General features: G+C 39.4%; 1 protein-coding gene across 2 annotated transcripts in view; it reads right to left on the bottom strand.

Annotated features, from left to right (window-relative positions):
• Positions 1–26,542, bottom strand: part of LOC127417067 (semaphorin-3E-like) — a 70,275-nt gene extending 43,733 nt beyond the window's left edge. For both annotated transcript variants that reach the window (XM_051656784.1, XM_051656783.1), the window contains exons 1-3: positions 26,407–26,542; positions 26,076–26,273; positions 1,792–1,952 (exon numbers count right to left, since the gene is read on the bottom strand). In XM_051656784.1, the coding sequence (XP_051512744.1) occupies positions 1,792–1,952; positions 26,076–26,208 (294 nt within the window). In that variant the 5' untranslated portion in view covers positions 26,209–26,273; positions 26,407–26,542. The remainder of the gene's footprint in view (positions 1–1,791; positions 1,953–26,075; positions 26,274–26,406) is intronic.
• Between the last annotated feature and the right edge of the window lie 708 nt (positions 26,543–27,250).

The following is a 27,250-nucleotide window of genomic DNA, read 5'->3' as shown; positions in this document are numbered from 1 at the left end:
CTAATGTCATTCTGGAATAAATATATGCTCTCCGTGCTTGGCTGAATTCCGTCATTGTTTTCATTTTTGATCTGTGGGTGCATGAACAAAGCACATGTTAAAGTAATTCATTCTTTATTGCATGTCCACAAGAGATTTTGTGGATTTTTATAATAGGCTGTTCCTTTAAAGGTGCACTACAGCTCTGGAAAAAATTAAGAGACCACTGCAAATGTTCAGTTTCTCTGCATTTACTATTTATAGGTATGTGTTTGAGTAAAATGAACATGTTTGTTTTATACTATAAACTACTGACAACATTTCTCCCAAATTCCAAATTAAAATATTGTCATTTAGAGCATTTATTTGCAGAAAATGACAACTGGTCAAAATAACAAAAAAGATGCCGTGTTTTCAGACCTCGAATAATGCAAAGAAAACAAGTTCATATTCATTTATTAATCAACACAATACTAATGTTTTAACTGAGGAAGAGTTCAGAAATCAATATTTGGTGGAATAATCCTGATTTTCAATCACAGCTTTCATGCGTCTTGGCATGCTCTCTACCAGTCTTCACATTGCTGTTGGGTGACTTTATGCCACTCCTGGCATATATATATATATAATTCTACCCCCCCCCCCCAAAGGCAGGCATAAATTTTGGCATCTTTGCTCTTTTCCAAGAACATTTTTGAAATTAAACATAGCTTGGTATCCACATGCAGTTATTTAGTTTGGAGTGGACCAAAACAAAAAGCTGAAAAAGAAAATATATAAATCGTAGCTTTTTTCCAAAAATAAAAAACAAAAAAAACTCAACCTGGTCTCATAGAATCATGTTACTATACCTACATTTTTACAGAATGATTTTATGAGGCTCGTTGAACATGTTGTAGCAGTTTCCTGGTGTGATGAACACTAGAGGCGCCACAACAACAATGATTTTTATTCACTTTCAAACAAATCACGAGTAAAACGGCAGATTATCAGTTCATAAACACTTACTTTTCACCTTGCTCCTGACACATTGATATCTTATGACATCTAAACACTTTCACTATAGTGCATGACTCACTTTAATGTTTGCATTATATAATCAACTACATTTACAAGCTTGTTCGGGTGTGATCAGATTGTGTGATCGACTGATAGAGCATAACACTTGTGATGTAAAGGAGCGGGATACGAGTCCTGAAGAGCACACAAGTCCACACGTGAACCCAAAGTGTCATCAGAGCAGCACAAAATGACATGGTTGTGTTTTTCATCTCACATTTGCTTTTTCTGACACTATCGGTTAGGTTTAGGTTTAGGGTAGGGAGGCTGGTTTTGTTGGTTTAAAACTTGATAGAGCATTAACCTTAAAAACCTCATCTGTTTGAGAGAATATTTAACTCTCTTTTAGTGCCACACAGTGGACATTTCACCTCTGAACTGCCACAATACGGTTTAGTTAGGGTCATTGTCCTGCAGGAAAAGCCATGAACTTCTTCTGATGTTTGTAATTCATGCACCTTAATTGTTTCAGTGAGACAACATTGGAGAATGTGTTTGTGAACGTTCATGAATTTCAGGGGAACAGATGGTTGCATCCATTTCTGGGCTGTATTTGAATGCCTGCTGTTAAATATTAATAATGTGTGTGTGGTGTTTTTCTGAGGTTTATTTAGCAACAAGCATAATTTCCTTGTGCAACATACTGTCATGAGCGAAACATAAAAACACCCGCTGACTTGATGTTTGACAATCAAGTTGCACACACACAAATCTGGACCTGTTGGACACACATGAACATGTGAACACATTTACCTCTTTGTGAGGGGCAGAGATGCGCTCCAGGTTGAGGGAGTACAGTATGTCTTTTCCTCCGATGACCAGTCTTTCCCGAGTCTCATCTAGTAACATGCTGTAGTGCTGTAGTCGCCCCAATCCGCCCTGGAATACCCACATCCTGTTCAGCTCCCATAACTCTGCGAATGATAAACAGAAATTACATTATATTTTCTGAAGAATATGTGAGTAGGGCTTGCCCATGCAAAACTCGCTGCCACAATGCTAACATGTTGTGGGTGGTTTTGGCACATTGCTATGTGGTTGCTAAGGTGTTCTGTGAGGTTTTGGCACATATGAGGTTGTTAGGGTCTAGTAGGTGATTGTCAGGATATTGATATTCTGTTCAGAGTGGTTTTTAGCACATTATATGAGTTTGCTAGGGAGTTGTGAATGGTCATTAGATCATTGCTATGTGGTTGCTAAGGTGTTCTGAGAGGTTTTGACATATTGTTATGAGGTTGCCAGGGTGTTGTGGGTGTTTTCCAGGATGCTGATAGTCGATTGCTAGAGTTTTCTGAGTGGTTTTAGGCATGCTGCTATGAGGTTGATAGAGTGTGGTGGGTGGTTGCAAGGAGGTTGATAGTCAGTTGCCAAGGGGTTCTGAGTGGCAGTGCTGGCCCTGTCTATTAAGCAACATATGCAGCTGCACAGGGCCCCCGCGGCCACCAGAGGTCCCCTACCACAGGTTCAGTAAAGCCAAATAATTATTTGCAATAAGTGCAAATAGCACTGGGCACACAGCCCGGCTATATGCATGCCAGTAGTCCGATGGAACCTGTATATTATACTGCATTCGCTTTGAAGAAAACACATGGAGAGATAAGTATGTGAATTTGACTTACTCAGCATAAGATCTCATGTAGTGACATTAGTTAGACAGTTGATTAGTTGCACGGGCGATATGGATTCAAGTCTACCTTTTGCCATTTTCACTATTCTTCACTTATCAGTCCATATAAGCAAAGACAGACTGTGGCTGTGCATGCCACCGAAAAGTCATTTACTTTAAACAACACAAAAGGTGTAAATAAAGCATCTAAGGGGAGTGTGATATCACTGTAAGTAAACGAGGTGTTCTCGTCGTGATCGAGGGGCTCACTAAACATTGGGCAGTGCAGAGAAAAGGGTGGATGGGCGCATGCACGCCTTTCCCAGTCTGGAACTCGTGGTTGGCAGCTTTTTCCAGCAAATCAGCATCTCACAGGCCGGTGGAAAGCGAGGGTTCTAAGTGTTTTTGAGCATGTTGATATGAGATTGCTAGGATGTTGTGAATGGTTGCCAGGTCATTTGCAAGTTGTATGATTTGAGGTTTCATTCATGTCCATAGCACAAATAGTGTAGGATGACTTTCATGCCAAATTGTTTTTTGTGGTTCAAAGCTGGTGAAATTGGTCGAAACTTGCTTGTTAAGCTAGTGAAGCATCCTGGTGGGGACACCAGCACACCATTATCCAGAAGAAAACATACTGCATATTGGTTAGCCATGCTGACCTTTTCAGTAAAGCAGAGAGGCTGTGTTTTTGGAACCATTATAAAGTTCACAGCACAATTATTTGATCTCTTGCATTTCTTTCCACCACACAGTGCAGTCAGGGAACTGGAATAGGATTAGACAGACCAGACCTACGCCCAAAATTAGACACGTTATGCTGCAGCAGGGAATCGCGGTGTGAGAAACTGGATTATACGATTAATCAAAGTACGTTCTATCAGTGACTTATGGCCGATTTCCTCAGTGTGTTTGTGTGCGTTGGGTCGCTCCGAGGGGAGTTGCCCTCATGATGGTCTTGACCTTGCGATTTATTCAGCGTGTGAGAGTGTATGAGCCCTCCAGTCATACACACCCAATGACAAAATGTGTTTTCGATTTTGCGATCCTCTCTGGTTGCTTTAGAGAAATAGCAGCTGCCCAGCACACACAGATGCAGATCCATCGATAAATGGATGCACACAAACACATATACTACTGGAGGTTGATCCCTGCTGAGCTGGAGATTTCTCAGGATCACTGGACATATAGTTGCATTAAATTGGAAACATTCTGTCCAATGAGACATGGAAAGAAAGACAGAGAGAGGAATATTAAAAGAGGCACTTAGAGAGCAGAAGAGCAAAAGCATGTATGGAAAGGAGATAAGGGAAGCAGACAGACAGATAAGGGATGAAACTGGATTACCAAAAAATGATAGCATGAGGAGTCGACGGACATAAAGAACATGGAGAGAGATATTTAAACAGGTCATAGAGAGACAGACTTTTAAAGAGACAGCCTTTGATCACTTTCAAGAAGTCTGTATAAGCATTTCCTCTGAAAGATACGCAATGTGTTTTTGATTACGTTTATGAGCCTTGCGGTTAATAAAAGCGCCTTAGGACACTCAAGTAACATGCAAACAAGCAAACACGCGCATACACACTTCAGGTTCATTTGGAAGTCAGAATATCTCACCCTGCTTTTTCATCTGTATCAATGCAACACAACGTAACATTACATATTTTTCTTGTGTCATAACTCTGGGATATAAAACCTTATGTTGAGATATCCACAGGGTGCCACAATGGCTGAATTTTCTGAATGAAAAAGTAGCTTACTACGTACTAATTACTGCTCAGCATAGACTGTATACTGCGTGCTCTTTGCAGTTGGACACAAAAGAAGTTTTCTGAATTTGCTACAATATGCTAAAATACACCATAAAAGCACCATAATAATAAAAAAATAAATAAAATAAAGCAATCGTGCTTTAATAAAAGTTTTATCTGATTTGTGCGCTATAATACAAGGCTTCAGATAGCTCTCTGAGGAACAGACCCAAATTGAGGCCATTATTCAGTGATCTTCATCTCCAGTCAAATCACAGGCTAATTTAAAAGTTCAGAAATTGGCGTCTCAAGAAGCGTTACGACATGTTTTATGTCAGTGATGTCAAATGCACATTGGCTCTTGCGTGTGCCCGATTGCGAGATGCAATTAATCACATTAATTTTGCAATACGTCCATATTGTATGTTTGAGCGTCAATCCAATTTTTTTTTTTTTTATTTAACAAGGACAGTGCTCATTAATAAACAGAAAAATGACTGTAAATGAGCCAGAGTTAGCCTTATGGGCTAATTGTCATCTGTTGTCCTTAGCCAGTTCTTAAAAAGGCAACCTAAAATTAAAATAAAATAACTTATCACAAAAATCACATATAGATAATGCATACAAACTAATACCCAAACAATTAGATCAGGCTATTTATTTGCGTACCACACATGTAAAAATTTATCTGGGTATTCTGTGCATACTGAATGTACACTGTGCACACTACACATCCTATACAGTATACTGCAGAAATATTAAGAGTTGTATGTTAGTATGATATTCTGAACTTAGCAAATGTTGTAAGCTCGTAAAACAATTTTTGCAAGATGTTACAAATTATAATTCACTTTTTAACGTGTCAATCTAACCACCTTCAACAACGTCTGGTTCCCATGTGGTGAAATAGAAGAACCAGAATACTGAAGAATAATGAAAGAATCTGGATGACAGCTTTACATGCCTTTAGGTACAATCTCCCACACCCTGTCAATACACTGTACAGGAAAATAGCAAACAGATGCATTGAAGTTTTCATATCCATTCACTCTAATTAATCCTGGGTCTGTGACTCTCTGCCCTATTGATGTTTATTTGACATGTAATTTGCTTTGACATGTTTTATTTATGTCCAATACATGGAATATGCATAAATTCCCCTGGGCCTCTCCTCCCTTTACTTTTGTAACGAACTTTCGTCCTTCTCATCTTAAATCTGTTCATTTGGCCCCTCGCTTGTGGTTTCAAAAAAAGTGAAACTACAGTAATTTAAGACAGATAAATTAAAGAGGCTTGACTCATGATGGCACAGGCCTCTGGATTTGATGTTTCACAGGGTTCATCCAGTCTTTTTAAATGATTTATTTAATGCACTGGATTAAACAGCAGAGACCGCAATGAAAAGGCAAAATGCTTATGAAGAGACCTAGTGTCTTGAACAAATAGAAAATTGCAAAAGTCCCAGAACAAGCCAAGAAATAATTCTAAACTCCCCCCTCAAGCAATAAGCATTTTAACCCTTCAACATTACTTGCTCTGTGACCCTGGCCTGTCAAGGGTCGTACCATTAGGCTTTCCGGGGGAGGAAATTGGAGTGAACATCCAACCAACAGATTTCATTGAAAACATGAGTACTGTATCCTAAAAGGAGATTAGTGGAATGGTTCTGATGTTGCAAGGCAAACTCTTTCTTTTTTTGGTTTGTTTAGCAAATCAAATTTGAGGCTAATTCAATGGGAAATTAATCAGTGCACTTTAATTAACATTGTCCACTAGGATCACTTTTAATGCAAGAGTCACTTTTACCAATGCTTATACTTAGAAATAGTGATTGACCGATATTGGCTTTTTAATGGCCAATACCAATATCTAGAGAGCTGAGTGGCCGATATAATGCTGATACATATTACAGTATATCAAACTATTTAAAATGTTGATGCCAAAAATTGTCAATGATATACATGCAGTTGTTAAAAAAATTACATTTTATGTAACATTATATTTACTTAGTTTTACACACCAATGTTTAACTTTATTAAAAATAGAAAATAAATCTTAAAATGTTTGCATTGTAGATGGTACTTTAGCTGCATCTCCTGGTTTGTTTAGTCATCCTATCTTACTAATGTGTTCACACTGGAAGAAGAAAATAACAGTAGTCCGGCAAACACAGATGGTTCTCAGCATTGCCGCAGCTTGTGCGACTAATCGGTCGAACGGGAAAATTTATCAGCAGATGCCACTGATTTCAAAATACCACATATCGGCTGACAACTAGTTAGGAATTTGAATAAACTTCCAAGCCCAATTTTTTCCTCTCCTTTGCTCACAAATTTGGAATGCCCAATTCCCAATGTGCTCTAAGTCCTCGTGGTGGTGTAGTGACTCACCTCAATCCGGGTGGCGGAGGACGAATCTCAGTTGCATCCGCGTCTGAGACTGTCAATCCACACATCTTATCACGTGGCTTGTTGAACGCATTACCGCAGAGACATAGCGCGTGTGGAGGCTTCACGCTATTCTCCGTGGCATCCATGCGCAACTCAACACACGCCCCACCGAGAGTGAGAACCACATTATAGCGACCACAAGGAGGTTACCCCATGTGACTCTAACCTCCCCAGCAACCGGGCCAATTTGGTTGCTTAGGAGACCTGGCTGGAGCCACTCAGCATTCCCTGGATTCAAACTCACGACTCCAGGGGTGGTAGTCAGCATCTTTGAGTTGTGCGTGGATGCCGCAGAGAATAGTGTGAAGCCTCCACAAGCACTAGGTCTCCGCGGTAACGCTCTCAACAAGCCATGTGATAAAATGCGAGGACTGGCGGTCTCAGACGCGGAGGCAACTGAGATTCGTCCTCCGCCACCCATGTTTAATAGCAGAATTCATAGTGAAGTACTTCACTACCCATAATCCTGAAGAGAAAAGACCCACCAATCAGAGAACCGCAGCAAACAAAGTGCGCCAAAAGAGCTCTGCAGCGACCGCCCACTCCTGTGATGCACACGATCAAATCGCTCTCCTTACAGTCTCAAACAACTTGAATATAGGAAAATATGGGAATATTTTGCAATAAAAGTTAAATATATTGTTTCTGTACTTAAAATCAACAACTCTGAATCAATAGTTTTATATTTTCCCACCGTTTTTAATTCAATAACGTCATTTGCAATGCTTCATGGGATTGTAGTTCATTCCCTCATCAAAGACATTAAGATGTATACAGTCATGTACCTACATCTTTTTGTGCGATTTTCAAATACGTTTTTGCTTCAAATCAAAGTTTGTATTGTTGTGATTCACCTTGGAGCTGGTTGGTTTGGTTCAGGGCTCTTTTATGAAGACTTTTATGAAATCTCAATATAAAAAAATGAATGGGAAAAATATTTTCGGAACCAAGGTGGAAAGGTCGGGCACTGTTGCGCTCTAGTGGTGCACTTATGCTTGTTGGGCAGGAGTTGATTTCAGTTATTCACAGGAAGCATTGTCTGTCCCTTTCTCAGAGCTTTCCACCAATAAGAGTGAAAACTTGTTATTGAAAGGGAAATGACCCGAAACACTCTCTAATCCAAATAGCTGTATTTCCCTGTAAGCCAAACTAAAGAACTGTTTCCTCTGCCAAAGTCCTCTGAAACTCAGACAAGGTGAGCAGGTCTAAGGATGTAGCTGGTCTCCCTAAAGAGGGCTTGGGAGGTTGGAATATTCCCGATTTAATTTCTGATCTGATTGTGGAACTGGACATGCAATGTTCTCATTGCATGAAGGCAATGCAGTATTGTATAAATATCTGGAAATTTAACTGTTTTTTATTTTTTATTATTATTATTATTATTTTTTATTTAAATTAGGAAAAATAGAAAGCAATGCTGTATTGTATAAATACCTGGCAATTTAACAGTTTTATTTATTTTTATTTTTTTTTAAATTAGGAAAAATAGAAGCCAATGCCATATTGTATAAATACCTGGCAATTTAACAGTTTTTTATTTTTATTTATTTATTTTTTTAAATTAAGAACAATAGAAAGCAATGCCAGTAGGGACTCCTACCCCCAACCCTGTGGTGGACCAACAACTGTCTGATGACCTGAATGTGTTCTGCTGCAGATTTGAAAGGCCCAATCTCACACCCCACACCCACTCTGACCATCACTTCACACAAACACCAACACCTCCTGCAACCCCCCTCCTCCCCCCTCCTGCTACTCAACCTGCACTTGAGATCTGTGAAGATGATGTGAGCCGCGTCTTTCGGAAACAAAAGACGAGGAAAGCTTCAGGCCCAGATGGCGTCTCACCAGCGTTTCTTCGATCCTGTGCTAATCAGCTGGCCCCCATCTTCACACAGGTCTTCAATAGATCACTGGAGCAGTGTGAAATCCCATGCTGCTTCAAACGCTCAATCATTATTCCTGTCCCAAAGAAACCAAAAATCACAGGACTTAATGACTACAGACCTGTCGCCCTGACAACTGTGGTCATGAAATCATTTGAGAGACTGGTGTTGGCCCACCTGAAGAACATCACTGGACCCTTTATAGATCCCCTTCAATTTGCTTATCGAGCAAACAGGTCTGTGGATGATGCAGTCAACATGGGATTGCATCATATCCTGCAACATCTGGACAGACCAGGGACATATGCAAGGATCCTTTTTGTGGACTTCAGTTTGGCTTTCAACACCATCATCCCAGCTATACTCCAGAATAAATTACACAAACTCTCTGTTCCCACGTCCATCTGTCAGTGGAACACCAGCTTTCTGACGGACAGGCAGCAGCTAGTGAGACAGGGGAAATTCACCTCCAGCACATGCACAATCAGCACTGGTGCCCCCCAGGGATGTGTGCTCTCCCCACTACTCTTCTCCCTCTACACCAATGACTGCATCGCCAAGGACCCCTCTGTCAAGCTCCTGAAGTTTGCAGATGACACCACTGTCATCGGCCTCATCCGAGATGACGATGAGTCTGCATACAGAAGGGAGGTTGAACAGCTGGCTGTCTGGTGCAGTCAAAACAACCTTGAGCTGAACAAGCTCAAAACGGTGGAGATGATTGTAGACTTTAGGAGGAACACCCCAACACTGACCCCCCTCACCATTCTAAACAGCACTGTGGCAGCAGTGGAGTCATTCAGGTTCCTGGGCACTACCAATTCACAGGACCTGAAGTGGGAGACCCACATTGACTCCACTGTGAAAAAGGCCCAGCAGAGGTTGTACTTCCTTCGCCAGTTGAGGAAGTTCAACCTGCCACAGGCGCTGCTGATACAGTTCTACTCAGCAGTCATTGAGTCTGTCCTCTGCACTTCAATAACTGTCTGGTTTGGTTCAGCTATGAAATCAGACATCAGAAGACTTCAAAGGACAGTTCGGACTGCTGAGAGGATTATTGGTTGCCCCTTGCCCTCCCTTCAAGAACTATACACTTCCAGAGTGAGGAAAAAGGCTGGAAAAATCACTCTGGACCCCACTCACCCTGCCCACTACCTTTTTGAACTGTTGCCTTCTGGCCGACGCTTCAGAGCTCTGAGCACCAGAACCGTCAGGAACAGGAACAGTTTTTTCCCTCAGGCTATCCATCCCATGAACAGTTAAATTGCCCCATTGAGCAATAATTAATGTGCAATACACAGATTAGTCTTTCTTATATTTATCCAACACACCCAACCTCTTCTGCCATTTCATTCCTCTGAGAAAAAAAAAAAAAAAAAAAAACATTCTGATTCTGATATTGTATAAATACCTGGCAATTAAACTGTTTTTTATTTGTATATATTTTTATTTTATTTTATTTTATTTATTTTTTTAATTAGGAAAAATAGAAGGCAAAGCCGTATTGTATAAATAGCTGGCAGTTTAACTTTTTTTTTTTACCTTATAATAATGACAGTAAGATTTTCTACCTTTACAGTAATTCATTTTTGGGAAGAAAATGAGCTTAATGCAAAAAATAAAATAAAACTAAAAAATGCTCCTTTAAAATATGCCTCATTTTCTTTAAGCAAGATATGATTTCTTATGTCTTTCTTTGGTAACATTTTACAGGAAGGTTGTATTCATTTAAATTAGTTAACTACATTAGTAAACAGTGAACAATGCTTTTAAAACATTCATTAATTAACCAGGTTACTTTCAGAATATACCAATACATTTGTTATATTAAAAGTTGTATACGTTATCATTAGTTAATACAATATGGACTAACATAAACAATTAAAGGAATATTCAGGGTTTAATACAAGTTAAACTCAATCGTAGCATTTGTGGCATAATCCTAATTACCACAAAAATAATTTCGACTCGTCACTCCTTTTCTTAAAAAAAATAAAAAAAAAAAAAAAAAAAAAAGCAGATATCTGTGTTCCAGTGAGACACTTACAATGGAAGTCAATGGGGTCCATTTTTTGAGTGTTTAAAGACAGAAATGTGAAGCTTATAATTTTATAAAAGCACTCACATTAATTCTTCTGTTAAACTCGTGTATTATTTGAGCTGTAAAGTTGTTAAAATCGTAATTTTGACAGTCATTTTAGGGTTTTAGGGTTTGTTGACAATACGTCCTGGCAACGAAGTAGTAAAATGTATTATAACTTTACACAGATGCGGTTAGTAAGTGATTTTATCGCAGTAAAATCATGTTTACACGCATATTGTTTATGACTTGTGTCTATACGTTTGAAACAGTGAGTATTTTAACGTTAAAAAAATTGGCCTCCATTGACTTCCATTGTAAGTGCCTCACTGTAACATACATTTTTGCTTTTTTTAAAGTCGAAATACATTTTTGTGGTAATCAACGTTAAGCCACAAATGCTGCCGATTGAGCTTAACTTGTACTGAACCCTGAATATTCCTTTAATCATAGTATTTTGATCAATTAACATGAACCAAGAGTAATAAATGCTGTGAAAAATCATTGTTTATTGTTATTTCGTAATACCTAATATATTACGTGTCAGCTTTTCTTTTGATTTTGAGGTAATCTATGACCTGGACATGTTCTTGACAGATTTCATGACATTCACCCATACAGTTCTCATATGTAAATATGCATTTCTACAGTATAAAGGTATGAATTATATCACATTGGGGAGACACGTTGGTGCATACATTTTCAAAAAGGTGTAGCTTGAGCACAGTCCACCCCCATTCATTTATTTGGCCCTGATCAAACTCAAGAGCTTGTCCCTGCTGATCTGGAATGGTGAAGGTTTTTGTTTTAGATGTGAAGCCCAGAGGGGTTTTACTCTAGTGGGTGAGCTGAAAAAGAGATGTCCCTGATCTGGGGCCCACATGTCGCTGTGGCCTTGTATAGATGCTGTCTGGGGCCTCCAATAACACTACCACGACTCTAACTGCATATGTTTGATTTGCTTTGACTGCTGTTATTTGTACTTTCAACCTTTGCCAAATTACAGCTGTCATACTAAACTGGCCCAGCACAGACGTGTAACTGGTTAACGTCAACATGCCGTCTCTTCTATAAACACTACAGGAGAAATCAAATATGAGGAAATAAATAAAAGTGGTTTAAAACACATGACATAAGTTTGTGTTTGTCGATGGAAAGTAATTATGTACGTTTATGCAAGTTAATACATTTTGGGTTTCTTCAGCTTCGGGCATAATCATGTTTCAGGGGTTGAAATTGCCTGAATCTGATGAAAAAAAGTTTTAAATTTTAAAAAATGTCATGATCTAAATGTATCAAGGGCAATATCCCAGATTATTCCATTGTCTCATTTCACCTCTGTGACGCAACAATGGGACGTTACAGATATGGCATGTTGCAAAGAGGTGTTTTGTCTGTTCTTTAAAGCATGCATGTGGAGAGAGTGAGATTAAAGCATTCAACAAAGCGTTTAAAGGCAACAGTGGCACATTGAGATGAGAGAGACTCCACACTTAGATGCAACACTCAGTTAAGGGTGAAGATACGAGATGAGAGTGGTAAGGTATGAAGAGAGGGAACGTAGATTACGTGAGTTTAGAGAATTTTTCCATAAACAGTCTCAGCGATGCTTGGGTGAAACACGAATGAGTAGCTGAAATGAGGGCTTGTTGAATGATGTACCCTTGTGTGGAAACTTTCATTGACTGGGTAATCTGACAAAAAACATTTTAGGAACATTGTTATGGAGTGTGATGTCACGGACGGGCTCATTGATTCACTGTGTGTTTATTTATTCTTTCTGATTTTATTTATTTATTTATTTATTTATTTTTGCATTTTTCTTCATAACTCACAAATATTTACCTATGTACCTGCTTCTTTTGGTATTAGAAACATATGTACCAACAGTAATAGTATGAATCTCACTGACAAACACAATAATAAAAATACTAAAAAAACAGATAAATAAAAATATAAATCGGAAACACTTTACAATAATGTTTCATTCGTTAACATTAGTTAATGCATTAGGTATCATGAACAAAAAAAATAAAAAATAAAAAAAATAATAATATGTTTTTTTTTACAGCAATAAATAATCTTTGTTACTGTTAGATACTAAAAAAAATAAAATAAAAAAAAATAAAAAAAAATTGTTCATTGTTAGTTCATGCCAGTTCATAGTGCCTTAACTAATGTTGACAAATACAACTTTTTTTTTTTTTATCTGAGTTACCGTAGACTTTGTCAGTTCAAACCAGTCTGGTCATTTTCTGTTGACCTCTCTCATCAACAAGCCGTTTCCGTCCACAGAACTGCCGCTCACTGGATGTTTTTTTGTTTTTGGCACCATTTGGAGTAAATTCTAGAGACTGTTGTGTGTGAAAATCCCAGAAATACTCAAACCAGCCCGTCTGCCACCAACAATCATGCCACGGTCCAAATCACGGAGATCAAATTTTTTCCCCCATTCTGATGGTTGATGTGAACATTAACTGAAGCTCCTGACCCGTATCTGCATGATTTTATGCACTGCACTGTTGCCACATGACTGGCTGATTAGATAATCGCATGGATGATTGTTGGTGCCAGACAGGCAACCCCCACCCCCCCGGCCCCCGCCCCCATGTGGCTAGGGTCTCTCTGAACTGTCAATCAAGTTAACAAAGACAGACAGGTATTTTGATTTGAAACACCACTGCTGACTGGAATAACATGCTACTAGCTATTCCACAGTGGCTACAAGATAAACTTCAATTATCAGCTAAAACACATGATGTGTTGATACAAAGCAAATGGTCAAATACAAAAACACACGGTGCATGTTGCCTGTATCTAAGAGATGTGTGTCAATCATTCAGTTGGAGGTCAGATTCTGTGGAGATCATGAGGCTACGGAAAGACACATGAATGAAGGACTGCTGTCACGTGTGTTGCAGAGATGAGGACCCAAACGCAGAGATAAAAAAAACGAAATACTTTATTACCCAAACAAAGTCCCACGAGGGGGAAAACATAAACAACCCCGCGGACAAAAGAGTAATTCAGGCTGGGGCAGAAGGGACCGACCAGACCGAGACCAGAAACAGGGATCAGGAACGACAGGAGCACTAGGAAAAACATACAGGACTGACTGGAAAACAAGACGAACTGGACATTGGACATCACACACGAGGAGACCAAAATAGGGAGATAAATCAACTGGGTTAAATAGGGCAGGTGTTACTAATGAAACAATAATGAGCAAACAAGGAGGCGGGGTGTGACGTAAGACAGAGAAGCATGCGGCAATATGGAAACAATAAAGCCGCCTGTTCTTACAAGAAGGCCACCCGAATGGCATGAGTGCACATCGCCAAGACAACAAGGTGATATACACTCATGCCAATCGACAAACAAGACGAGACAGGACACTTGTGTTAGAGTTCGGCCACACACATCTGAAGTCACCGAACCTCAGCACAACATAAAGACAACTTTGCGCCCGGGCATGTGGCACAAAGTGAGCGCAACATGCGTCCTTGGTCGTGAGAGACAGACACAAAGACCGACGTAGATTACTGATGCAAGTGCACGCAGCCAAGTTGACACAAGCGCGATGCACCCATGTCAATAACAGACATACAAGGAGTATGAATGTCTGGGTCCTGACACAGACCGAAACCAAATTAGACAGGAAGTCATGACCCAGACACCACACTCCAGACATGAAACACAACAGACTGAAGAGCGAGCGGCAGGGAATAAAACAGAGACCATGCGCTCACACAAAGAAAGACACGGGCGGATAATGCCACGGTCCTGTCAGACCAAAACCCAAACTGACAGAGTGACAGGACCGTGACAGATTGTTAGATCAGACTTGTCATTTATTGATTTGTGATGACTGATGGATTTCAATAGCGTTGAGTTAGTTTGATTTTTTTCCTCATGTGTCAGTAAGATTGGCCAGAAAAGGCAATTTACGAAAACATGAACTCATCTTTGTGGAACTGGTCAGGGAATTGTGTTCAAGGACAATTTGCTGTTCCACACAGTTTTCATACAGTACTAATATCTTCTGAGACCATGTAAGCACGAAAATCATGATTGTGCTCAACAATGCCAAATATTTCATCTTACAAGCTATAGTTTAATATGTGCATGAAAATGAATTATCATTGCTAATCAGAAATCTGTGGAAGGCCAAAATTGCAATGCAAACATTTCTAACTTGTATCCACTCTTAGGGTTGTAAGCATCACAAAAAGCCCATATTGACCCTTTTTGCAAATCCGGGTTTGGGATGCGGAAGTAAAACGATAGCAAGGAAAACTTGTTTAGTGGTAAATGGCAGCAGATTTAATGTTCGCTTACCCTGTTGTTCCAGCAGCAAAAGGAAAAATCCACTATGCTCTCAGCTTTCCAAAATAAATAAATAAATAATTAAATAAATAAACAAAAATATAGAGCGGTGGATTATACAGCAGTCAGAAAAGAGAAAGAGGCCAAAATTTGTGTTACTCCCTCAGCAGCTGAAGCTCATCGTAGCAGTGGCAACTCATTATTTATTTATTTTTTCACTAATTCCAGAGTAATATACTACAAAGTATAATGTTTTAAATTTACACCAAATAATTTAAAATTATATATATATATATAATGTTGCTAGATTTATGCTGCTAAATAAGGTGAAAACATGTCATTATGGTCTGTGAAAAGAGTCCAGTCTTATTACCTTATTTTGTCTAACATTCTTATTCTTTTTTGCCAATATTTAATTAGATTAAAAATGAAATAAAAGCCATCTGGGACATGACTTCTTGAATACAAATAGAAAAGCCTAATGATAACTAGATGTTGCTGTTGTGTTGCAGGTGGTTGTTTAATGTGGTTTTTAGTGCAATTCTAGGGTTTTCAAGGTCATTGTTAAGAGATTGCTAGGTGGTTGCTAGGGTGTTCTAGGTCATTGTTAGGGTGTTGCCAGGTGGTTGCTAAGGTGTTCTAAATGTGGTTTTTAGTGTGATGCTAAGGTGTTCAAAGTCGTTGTTATGCCGTTGCCAGGTGGTTGCTAAGGTGTTCAAAATGTGGGTTTTAGTGCGTTGCTAGGGTGTTCAAAGTTGTTGTTAAGGATTTGCTAGTGATTGCAAGGGTGTTCTAGGTCATTGTTAGGGTGTTGCCAGGTGGTTGCTAAGGTGTTCTAAATGTGGGTTTTAGTCCATTGCTAGGGTGTTCAAGGTTGTTGTTAAGGCATTGCTAGGTGGTTGCTAGGGTGTTCTAGGTCATTGTTAGGGTGTTGCCAGATGGTTGCTAAGGTGTTCTAAATGTGGTTTTAGGTGAGTTGCTAGGGTGTTCAAGGTCATTGTTAAGGCATTGCTAGTTGGTTGCTAGGGAGTTCAAAGTTGTTGTTAGGGCAATGCTAGGTGGTTGCTAGGGTGTTCAAGGTCATTGTTAGGGTGTTGCCAGGCGGTTGCTAAGATGTCCTAAATGCGTTTTTTGTACGTTGTTAGGGTGTTCAAAGACATTGTTAGGGCAACGTTAGGTGGTTGCTAGGGTGTTCTAGGTCATTGTTAGGCCATTGCCAGGTGGTTGCTAAGGTGATTCAAATGTGGCACCACCCACACAGAGGTCACTGCCAAACTAAGCAACTTCCTATTGTTCAATATGTCGAATTCACCTATTAAAGTTTACCAAACTTGAACTCCACAAGAAATCCACCAGGGGAAAATCTTTGCCTCCAGAAGTCAATCGAGTGGAATTCATAGCCAGGTGGATTCTCATTGAGATGACTGTATTTCGCCTGCGGAATTTCACCGTGCAAAGGTAAATGTGACTGCAATTTAACATGTTCTTGAATGTGGTTTTTAGTTCGTTGCAAGGGTGTTCTAGGTTGCTGTTAGGACATTGCTTGGTGGTTGCTAAGGTGTTCTGGGTGGTTTCTAGCCACAGATCCCTCCTTCAAAGTAAGATTCTGGGATCTTTTTAAGCAATAGTAATAGTGATGGTTGCCTTGGCAAGCACGACTAATAATTCAGAAAATCTTCTTGGTTAGTCTGCCCTGACAATATTTTAAAATGTGTTATCATAACAGAATTCCTCTTGATTCATTTCTACAGGAAATATTCATCTCATATTATTATTATGAGATTTCTCCCTTCATAACCTCAAATGTCTGAATGTTCTGAAGACACTCATGTAATTTAATGTCTTGGCATGTACAGAGATAAACACCCATTTGAAGTGGGATCCTTTGAAAACAAACAGAGGGGATTTCCACTGTTTTATTCCCTATAATTTCCTCCCACCTGGAATAACTGTTCACGTCTAAGAAGTGAAAAAATATCCAAGTCTTTAAACACACAAGCGTCTGATGCATTAGGGTCTGCTGCACGCTCACTTCAAATGGAAGATGTAAAAAGCAGCTTCTTTCAACACTCACAGCCGATGTGTTGAGAGATGCCAAAGATTTAAATTCATAAACCAAATTTTTTTCTCTCAAATTCAACCTTGACGGTGAAAGACGCTTTGAAAGAGTGATAGAGAAAGAGCATAAAACCAAAATGTACTACTCGCTGATTTTAATAACAGCAATCTTGACATTAATATATCATCATTTTTGAACTGTCAGAGAGCACATTAAATCTCACTAAGTATATTTCCTGAGTAATGTCACGTTGTAATTCACTTACAACTGTAAGACGATTAGCTTCCCTCAAGAGTCTTTCCATGAGAATGGCCGCAATACCTCCAGAGACAGGCTTGCCGAAAAATACTGGGCTTGTGGCATCAAAAATGATTTCCACCGAGGGTAGAAGTACAAAGGTATTTATGGACCATGCAGCTCTCAAGAAAGCTCTCCAGGGCAAGAGACAATTAAACCATCTTTACCAAACCATTGTTTTGTGTAGACTGTTTGTGAGTCTTAAATAATTGCCACATGGACACATAAAGCGAGTGAATGAATGCACAGAGAATTAGTTGAAGTTAGAGGACACAGAACATCAATTAAGCACAACAGATTCATCACTCGAGTACAATATATCACAGATACGAGGACATCACATGGACCGCTAACCTTGAACTTTTGTATCTTTTGATGAAATTCCAGGCCATTGTGTTATTGAAAAGGGTTGTTCGGTGTGTTTGTTGAAACAAGCTGATTGATGGATTCATTGTTCTCTAATCCATGAAAGATCTCCAGGGTCAGGTAATTCACAATGGGTCTCATTTACTAACCTTGTGGATGCACATAATTGTGCTTAAAATCTATATGGGTCATTCCGTGCCAACTCAACCAGAGGTCGTGGCTCAAAAATGAGTGGCTTTTTTTTTACTTGTGAAAGAAATACATAGAGTACATGATAATCAAGCCAAAATATTAAATGAATGATTGTTTACTGAGTAATCCATTATTTTGTAGAGGGGGTCAAAATGACAATTTACGCCTCTGATTTTGGAACAAAACTGCAGGTCAAAAAAATAACCTAAGAAAGGAGTCAGTCTTTCAGTCAGGCTTTCATCATCATTTATGTTTATCTCCCTTTTTATAATTTTTTTTTTTTTTTTTTTTACAGAATCAAAAAATTCAGCAAGGGAAGTTTCTTTTTTTTTTTCTTCTTCTTCTTTTTTCTCCCCTTTTCTCCCCAATTTGGAATGCCCAATTCCCAATGTGCTCTAGGTCTTCATGATGGTGTAGTGACTTGCCTCACTCTGGGTGGTGGAAGACAAATCTCAGTTGCCTCCATGTCTGGGACCGTCAATCCACGCATCTTATCATGTGGCTTCCACGCACAACTCACCATGTGCCCCACTGAGAGTGAGAACCACATTATAGCGACCATAATGAGGTTACCCCATGTGACTCTACCCTCCCTAGCAACTGGGACACTTTGGTTGCTTAGGAGACCTGGCTGGAGTCACTCAACACGCCCTGGATTCGAACTCGCAACTCCAGGGGTGGTAGTCAGTGTCAATGCTCGCTGAGCTACCCAGGCCCCCCAGCCAGAAAAAGTTTCTGAATTTAGTTGTAGTTTGTAGTTGTAGTTTGACATGGAATAACCCATATGCAAATGTTTTCACATAGAAATAATGACTCACCAGTAAGTTTGCACTTTATTCAAAATTTATGAGAAAATTGAGAAACAACTGAAACCACATATATGCAAAAATCGGTGGACCAGTGACCTTAAAATGGAATAATCAGAGTGGAATGAAGTTGAAATGTTTTATACATATTGTAAATATTTTAATATTATTAGAAATTGAAAGTGATCCTGTAATAAGTCTTACTTATTGCAGAGTAACAAAAAAGCTCTGCAATAGGTTTTGCATAAAAATGCACATTCTATCACACAAATGTGCATTTTTAGAGAGCTTGAGAACAGCTACGTTTGCAGAGAGTGACGAATAATTGGTGAGGTTGTGCAGAAAGCCGTTATATGGGATGGTATGCGCTCCCTTATTTAGAATAATCATGAACATTAGAATGAGAATAAGAACAAAACTTTCTACGCACATAAATATGCAACTTGTACGCAATTATAAACAAATGAGAGCCAGCGTGCTTCCATTGTTAAAATGCATGATCTTACACTGATTATACTTTATATGCCGACAACAAATAAGCCTTTAACAGTTTTCCTTTTTTAGAGTAAGGGCAAAAACGGTTCAAGTAAAAAATGATTGGCACACATAGATTTTGCGTTGCATGTAAACACCTTTACCAGTGTTCTTACCGGCTTATCCAACGCGAACAAGTGTTGTGCGCATGACTGTTTTTGCATTGATGTCAAAATCAGAGAATAATCTGATGAGTTTAAGTCTCATGTAAACATGGTTTTCTTGCATTGTTAGTTTTTTTTTAAAATAAGATGATTTTTGGTTGTTGTCAGTGTATTATGTTGATGTATACCCACTCACTGTGGGTCAAGGAACCCCTTGGTCTCTCGGGCCATGCGTGGGTCTGCTTGTTCTGGCCTGTGCTCATTGTACTCATTATCAAGTTTATTAAAGTCCAGGATTTCTTCCTCCCCGTCTTACTGTCTCTGAAAAATCTGTCTCCATGGTGACTCTTCAGTGGCCCCGTTTGAAAGGAAATGATGGGTTTATTTGGTAAATAGACCTTTAACAACAACTGTCAGGACAAATGCTGAGAAAGCCACAGTTGGGGGAGGAAGAGGCAGGAACAAACTCTCCCAAGAACATAATTAATTATGCAATGACCTGCGGGCTGCCAATCACATGCAGCACTGAATACAATGACTGTGTGATGAAGCAACAGGGGATTTACTTGTATAATTCCTTCCCCTTTCATGTGACTCAAGGGGAAACTGGCTTTTGGAATGACAAATAGTGAAAGCACTGGTCTGATTGCACCAATTTATAACACACAGACAGCAAGAGGTTTTGCTTGAATCGGGCGGTGGGGGTATGTGACGAGGAGGAGGACATGGCCGGGCCGAGAGGATACACGCCCAGCACTGAGCTGCCCAATCAGAGGGAGAGAGATAAAAGGAGGAGCCGGAGACGCCAGAGAGAGAGCGAGAGAGACGCCCGCAGCAGTGTTTGTGTGTGTGCTTTTATTATGTTTTGGTTCAGTGTTTTATGTTGAATTAAAGTCTTTTTGATTGTTAATCCGGTTCCTGCGTCCTCCTTTATCGATGAACAAGAGGCTTGTCTGCCCCACCCGATTCCTGAACGAATGACTGTTATGAGCAGGTTCTTTTCCATTTACAGAGCAAAACATACAGCGCGACCAATGTAGTCCGATTCCCGATCGAATGACTCTGATGAAACGGTTCTTTTGAATTTACACCGCAAAACATACTGCACTACAAATGTAGGCTGATTTCCAAATGAATGACTCTTATGAGTCGGTTCTTTTGAACCTACAGCGCAATCAGTGTAGTCCGATTCTCCAACAAATGACTCCTATAAGTCGATTCTTTTAAGTCTACAGTGCGAAACACACAACGCAACCAATGTAGTCTGATTACCGAATGATTTACTCTTAAAAGTCAGTTCTTTTGAATCTAAACATCGAAACACACAGTGCGACCAGTGCAGACCGATTACTGAACAAATGACTCTTATTAGCCAGTTCTTTTGAATCAACAGCGAGACCAGTGTAGACTGATTCCCGACGAATGACTCTTTTGAACCGGTATTTTTGAATCGACAGCGTGACCAGTATAGACCGATTCCTGAATGAATGGCCTTTATTAGCCGTTCTTTTGAATCAACAGTGCGAAACATGCAGCGTAACCAATATAGATCGATTTTTGAACGAATGACTCATATGAGCCGGTTCTTTTGAATCTACAGCGCGACATATACAAAGTGACCAATGTAGTCCGATTCCCGAATTAATGACTCTTATTAGCCAGCTTTGTTAAATCAACAGTGAAACCAGTGCAGACCCATTCCAGAATGAATGACATACGAATTGGTCCTTTTCAATCGACATACAACCATTCTCGACCGATTCCTGAATTAATTACTCCTATGCGTCGGTTCTTTTGAACCTACAACACAATCAGTGTTGTCCGATTCTCCGTCAAATGACTCCTATAAGTCGGTTCTTTTAAGTCTACAGTACAGTTAGACTCATATAGAGTGAACAGTGCAGTAGTGCAACTGTCTTTCTCATGAACAGCTGAAAGGTCTATAAAACATATCCAAAGGCTGAATTCCAGACTTAAAGTCCATGCTCTCTGTTGAAGGGTGTTGAAAAGCCGATTTATATGGCTCAAGCTGTGATTAGACATTTAATGCTGAGTGATGATAGAAAAGCTACTATAGTTTGTTATTATAGACCATATAACATGGGGAATTTGAAATGTGAGGCAATGTTTGACTGTATTGAAGTTGCTCAGAGATGAAAATGACATTTCTCACATTCATTTTCATATTGTCGTAAGGGGCAACAGCATTGTACATATTTAGACTGCTTCAACAAACCTCGTCAAATGATGAACATCCATTTGCATGATGATACATCCATATGCGTGATGATAGCTGGGACCAACTGGAGGCCCGAAAGGATTTGTATGTTTGAACGGCTTTAGATTCAGGATAAGAAACTGACACTCTTTACAAGTAGCTCTGGACATGGACTGAAAGCTCTGGAGGGCTTTTGGGGAGCTGCGTGTTGAAGTTTTGCAAGGGGCAACTGTTCTGTAATTCCGTGCCGAAGCCAGCATGGTTTATTTATACAAGGGAATGCACAAAACTCAAGCTGTATCTTAACAGCGTGACATCACCTCGATTCGGGGGCCAGACACTCCAGAACCAGTTGGAAGTGTTTTGAAATAATGTTTAGAGTAGATTTAAACTAATAAATATACATCTCTTGGAGATCACATGCTCAACCTACTGCTTTTTTATGCCCCCATTGGTCTCTGCGGTAGTTGAAACTGTAAAATTGCACCACTAAATAATCGGGCCTCATCACCCGATACTCTCGAAAATGCCTGTGGATAATTAAGCTATCATGGAGGTTATCACTAAAGAACTGCGGTTGACAATTTTCATGCCTGAAATCAAGGAAGTGTTATTATTATCCCTCATAAACAAACATTTTTGCAGCTCAAACAAGTTGCAGCTCCTACTAATTGCACAGACTTCAGTGGCATTCCCTTAACTCTCACATTTATTTATTTATTTACCCTTATTAGATTGAAGGCATTTAAAAATAAATACAAAATGTGCACCCACCTACGCAATTTCAGCCAAACACCCACAAACCAGAAGAATGTGTTGTTGGTTCAGCTGTTCGACAATGAAGCCAAAACATTCAAGGCGTTGAAGTTTATTTTGAAATCAGCTGCTTCACATGTAATTAGTGATTGGCTAATTCTAGTTTCTTTTGGACATAAAGAAAAGCTTAGCTAAGTGATACCAGAGCAGTGGTTTAAAGCTTCCATGCTTTAGCAAATTGTTTGAATTGGGAATTCCCTTTTGTACTCCACGTTGTACCCAGTATCTTCAAGCAATGTGGCATACTCTGATAAATCATTGGCAAAGAGCTAATCTGATCTCTGAATTTAGTCATTTGATTAGTGCAAATCAAGCTCTAAACAAGTGTTAAAGTATATAAATGTCAATGGGGGGGGGGGGGGGGGGGAGGGAGGTTAAATACAGAAATGTGAAACTTTTTATTTTATAAAAGCACTATTATTTTTTTATTTATATTTTTCTCCCCAATTTGGAATGCCCAATTCCCAATGCGCTCTAGGTCCTCATGGTGGTGTAGTGACTCGCCTCAATCCGGGTGGCGGAGGACAAATCTCATTTGCCTCCTCGTCTGAGACTGTCAATCCGTGCATCTTATCACGTGGCTTGGTGAGCGCATTACTGTGGAGATGTAGCGCATGTGGAGGCTTCACGCTATTCTCCGCGGCATCCACGCACAACTCGCCACGCACCCCACCGAGAGCGAGAACCACATTATAGCGACCACGAGGAGGTTACCCCATGTGACTCTACCCTCCCTAGCAACCGGACCAATTTGGTTGCTTAGGAGACCTGGCTGGAGTCACTGAGGGTGTGCTCTGGATTCAAACTCACGAGTCCAGGTGTGGCAGTCAGCGTCAATACTCGTTGAGCTACCCAGGCCCCCCAAAGCACTATTATTAAATATTCTGCTAAAACTTGTGAGTTGTAAAGTTGTTTAAATCATTGATTTATTTAGTTGTTTGAAGGTTTTAGGGTTTACAGCATTAAGTCATCATGGCAACAATTTGAAATATTGGATATAACTTGACATGGAAAAGGTAAGTATATGATTTTATCACACTAAAACACGCATATTGTTTATGACTTGTGTCTATACTTTTGAAACAGCAAGTATTTTAGCGTTTATGGATTGGCCCAATTGACTTCCATTGTAAGTGCCTTACCGTAATACAGATTTTTGCTTTATTATTTATTTTTTTATTTTTTTTATGAAAAGAGGGACGAGTGAAAATTAATTATTTTGTGGGAATCAACATTATGGCACAAATGTTGTCGACTGAACTCAACTGGTTTCGATCTCAGAATATCTCTTCAACGCTTTGCACGATTTTTATTTTTTTTTATATTTGAATTTATACAAATACAAATGGCTAGTATAATTGGGCATTTACCAGGCTCTGTGTCTGACTTGTGAAAAAGTACACAACATATGCAATTGCTGACAAAGTAGGGCAAGATTAAATTAAACATGTGGTTTTCATACCAAATATAATTTAAGACATAGCCCAATGGAATCCCAATGAGTTTAACCACACATCAGCCTCATTTTATTGCATCCAAGGTCTTCAAATACCTCCATTACTGGAGTTATTCAAGCTATCCGTGCTCCAGAAACACACATTTTGAAGCGAAGATGTTTTTTCAATCCATAATGATAGGACTCATGTGAAAATGCTTCTTCACTCTGCCGAGTTAATTTGGTCTGTCTAGACATGCAGAGCAAACACATCAAGGGAGAAAATGAAAGAATGGAATACACACTGAAAAACAGATGGACATAAAGAGAAAAGACTGAAATGACGCGGGTTGAGAAATGGAGGAAAAGTTACTTACTTAGAACAAATCCTTTAAATCTTTAAATTGAACATTATTACTCTTCAAACAGGGAGAGGAGTGGTAAGATGAGGACTGGGAAAGAAATTCTGCATTTTATCCTTGCCTGGGAACATTTCCCTCCCGCCACACGTCAATCACAGCAAGTTTGCTGCCAGCTAAACACAACTAACTGAATATGACAGTGAGAATCAATATTAGGACAAATCTATTGAGAAAAGAGTGCTTTAGCAGTGCTTCAGTTGGTGCTTTGGGATATTTAGTGACATTTCTAAGATCGCTTTAGCAAAAGAAATCAAAATGTCAGGAACAAAAACAGGCCATATTTCATTTGGGTCATTCCGTCAACTCAGCCAGAGATCCCCGGCTCAATTTTGTTTTTGCTATTCATTTATTTTTATTTTTATTTTATTTTATTGTGAAAGAATACATAAATGATGATGACCACTGAAAATGTGTAAAATTGATCAATTTACACATGGAGCCACATTTAGAGCCCCATATCTCTGGGAATGAACCATATAGGGCCTTCAAAATTAAGATACAAGAAGGAAAGTTAATTCTGAACCAGAATCTACAAATATATTAAGATGTCTTTAATACTTGTGCAGTTATAGACACTCCAACTTTGGAAAAACAACACAAAAAAGTGCCTTTTTTTTTTTTCTATTATTGGACTCACAACATTGCGATATAATGCAACAAGAGGTGCTGAAGTCAACTGATTTTAGTAATAGACATACCTATCTCTGTGTAAAAAAACACAAACAAAAACAAACCTGACACCTTTCTAAGGTGATTTATGTAACCTGTACTTTTGTTGCAAAAGCATCTGTGAAAAATGTCATTTTGACAACCCTCTACAAAATAATAGATTACTCAGTAAATATTGATCCATGGCATTTCATAGTGTGTCCTTCATCATAATTTATGTTTATCTTTCTTCAGAAAAAGTTTATGAAATTTGCTTGATTTGACATGGAATAACCAATACAAATTTAGGAGCTTGCACCGAACCCAGGCTTTATCAGCTGCACCCACAAAGGCATACTCCACCTCTGTCTCAGTGTAAAAACATCACACATAGTGCCAACGTTCCTCTCTATGTCAGAATAGAAATGTTCTCCATGAGCAGGTTTTGCTGATATCTCACTGGCGTGGACAATTGTATGATTTACTGGGCACTGACATTCCACACAGAGTCTTAACCATGCCGAACACTGGCATGAGGGTTTTAATATAACACTGTTTCAACAGTATTTTGATCCAAGAGGAAGACAAATTGAGAATGAGAGAGAGAAGTATGAGGAGGCACGGGCTGTTTGCTCAGGGCTAAGGTGTTCATCTGCAAACGATGCCCCCATCTTTCCCTGAATTCCACTGTAAACATGTGAATGAGACACAAGCATAGTAAAGAAGAACAGTTGGCTTCGTGAACCGCTTAAACCACATTGTAGAAGCTCAACCACCATAACACTGAGAGAAAACACAAATAAGTGAGAATCCAGACGTATTTATGGCAATACAAATGGCTTCAGTCAAGCTATCCACACATCCATAACTAACTTCACTGTCTTTAATTATCATTTAAAATACAGAAAAGCATATGAAAAAAAATCCATAACACTAATGATATGTTATATTATACAGATATATATATATATATATATATATAAAACACACATATCCAAGTATCCACACACACTTACACACACACACCTGTTGTCTTACCTTTGTGAGACAGCCGTAGTCTTGGATACATGCTCTTTGTTGATTGGGATGCCACATTGATCCACAGTGCCATGCAGAGCAGGATTGAGACGGTCCACACACTCCGTGCCATCCTCACACACTCCTGTGGCATATACACTCCTCTTAAACGTCTCACACACTCACTCCTTGAGATCCACCATGACCAGCCACCATCCGCTGTGTGGTGAAATTATCGGTTAAAGAAGAAAATGAGTTTGGTGTCATCAGATCAATGTGCTAAAAGTCACTTCATTGACAGTGTGAATGTGTTTGTGTCCAGTGTGAAGAAAAGTGTCTATATGAAACGAACCCTGTCTGACTGCTGCTGTCACTCTCCACCACAGCAGATGAATTCCTCAAACTCACAATCGGTGAGTGTGTGAGTGTAAGCGCTCAGGCGAATGTGTGTCAGACGAGATGTGCGCTGATCTTGGAGAGCTTCCACCCCCTTCTAATGAAAAGAAGCCTCCTCTCTCTCTCTCTCTCTCTCTCTCTCTCTCTCTCTCTCAGCTCTGTGAAATACAGCTCTTCCACGTGCCTGGCAGAAATCCTCCCTCTCTCCCTCCTAACTGCTTGAACTCCCCTGCCACACGCATGGACTACAGCCAAACACTCCCATCATCCGCTCCACCCCTCCTGTTGTCTCTCACTCTGTTTATGCTTTAATTCAGTTCTCATCTCAGTGCCTTTCTGTGTCTTCTCACACTGTTGCTCGCAGTCATCTCAGGTGTGCCATGTGCTCTTTTTCTATCTCTCTTTTGCATTTTTCTTCACTCTCTCCTTCTATCTCTAACTGCGTACAATATGCATACTTCTCTAGTAAGTAGTATGCCAAAAGTAGCATGTCAAATGAGTGGTATGTCCGAATCCTCAGTATTCATAAAACAGTAGATGAGAAATACCCAGATGACGTATTACATCCGGTGAGATTATAAAGCATGCCTGTGAATTTATTCATAATACTCAACTGCATACCCAAAAAAAACATTCTTCATTAATGGCCGAGAAGTAGGTTCTTTATCAAATGCAGTACAAGACACTACGCAAATTTGGACGCAGGATCTCTTTCAATTCTTCTGTACAATTCATTCTTATGGTCTCTAATCTCTCTCATACACAGACACACATCAGTTTAAATCAGGGGTCCCCAATTA

Source organism: Myxocyprinus asiaticus, chromosome 26 (genome assembly GCF_019703515.2).
Source record: "Myxocyprinus asiaticus isolate MX2 ecotype Aquarium Trade chromosome 26, UBuf_Myxa_2, whole genome shotgun sequence".
Taxonomy (NCBI): domain Eukaryota; kingdom Metazoa; phylum Chordata; class Actinopteri; order Cypriniformes; family Catostomidae; genus Myxocyprinus; species Myxocyprinus asiaticus.
This window is presented reverse-complemented; position numbering and strand designations above follow the sequence as displayed.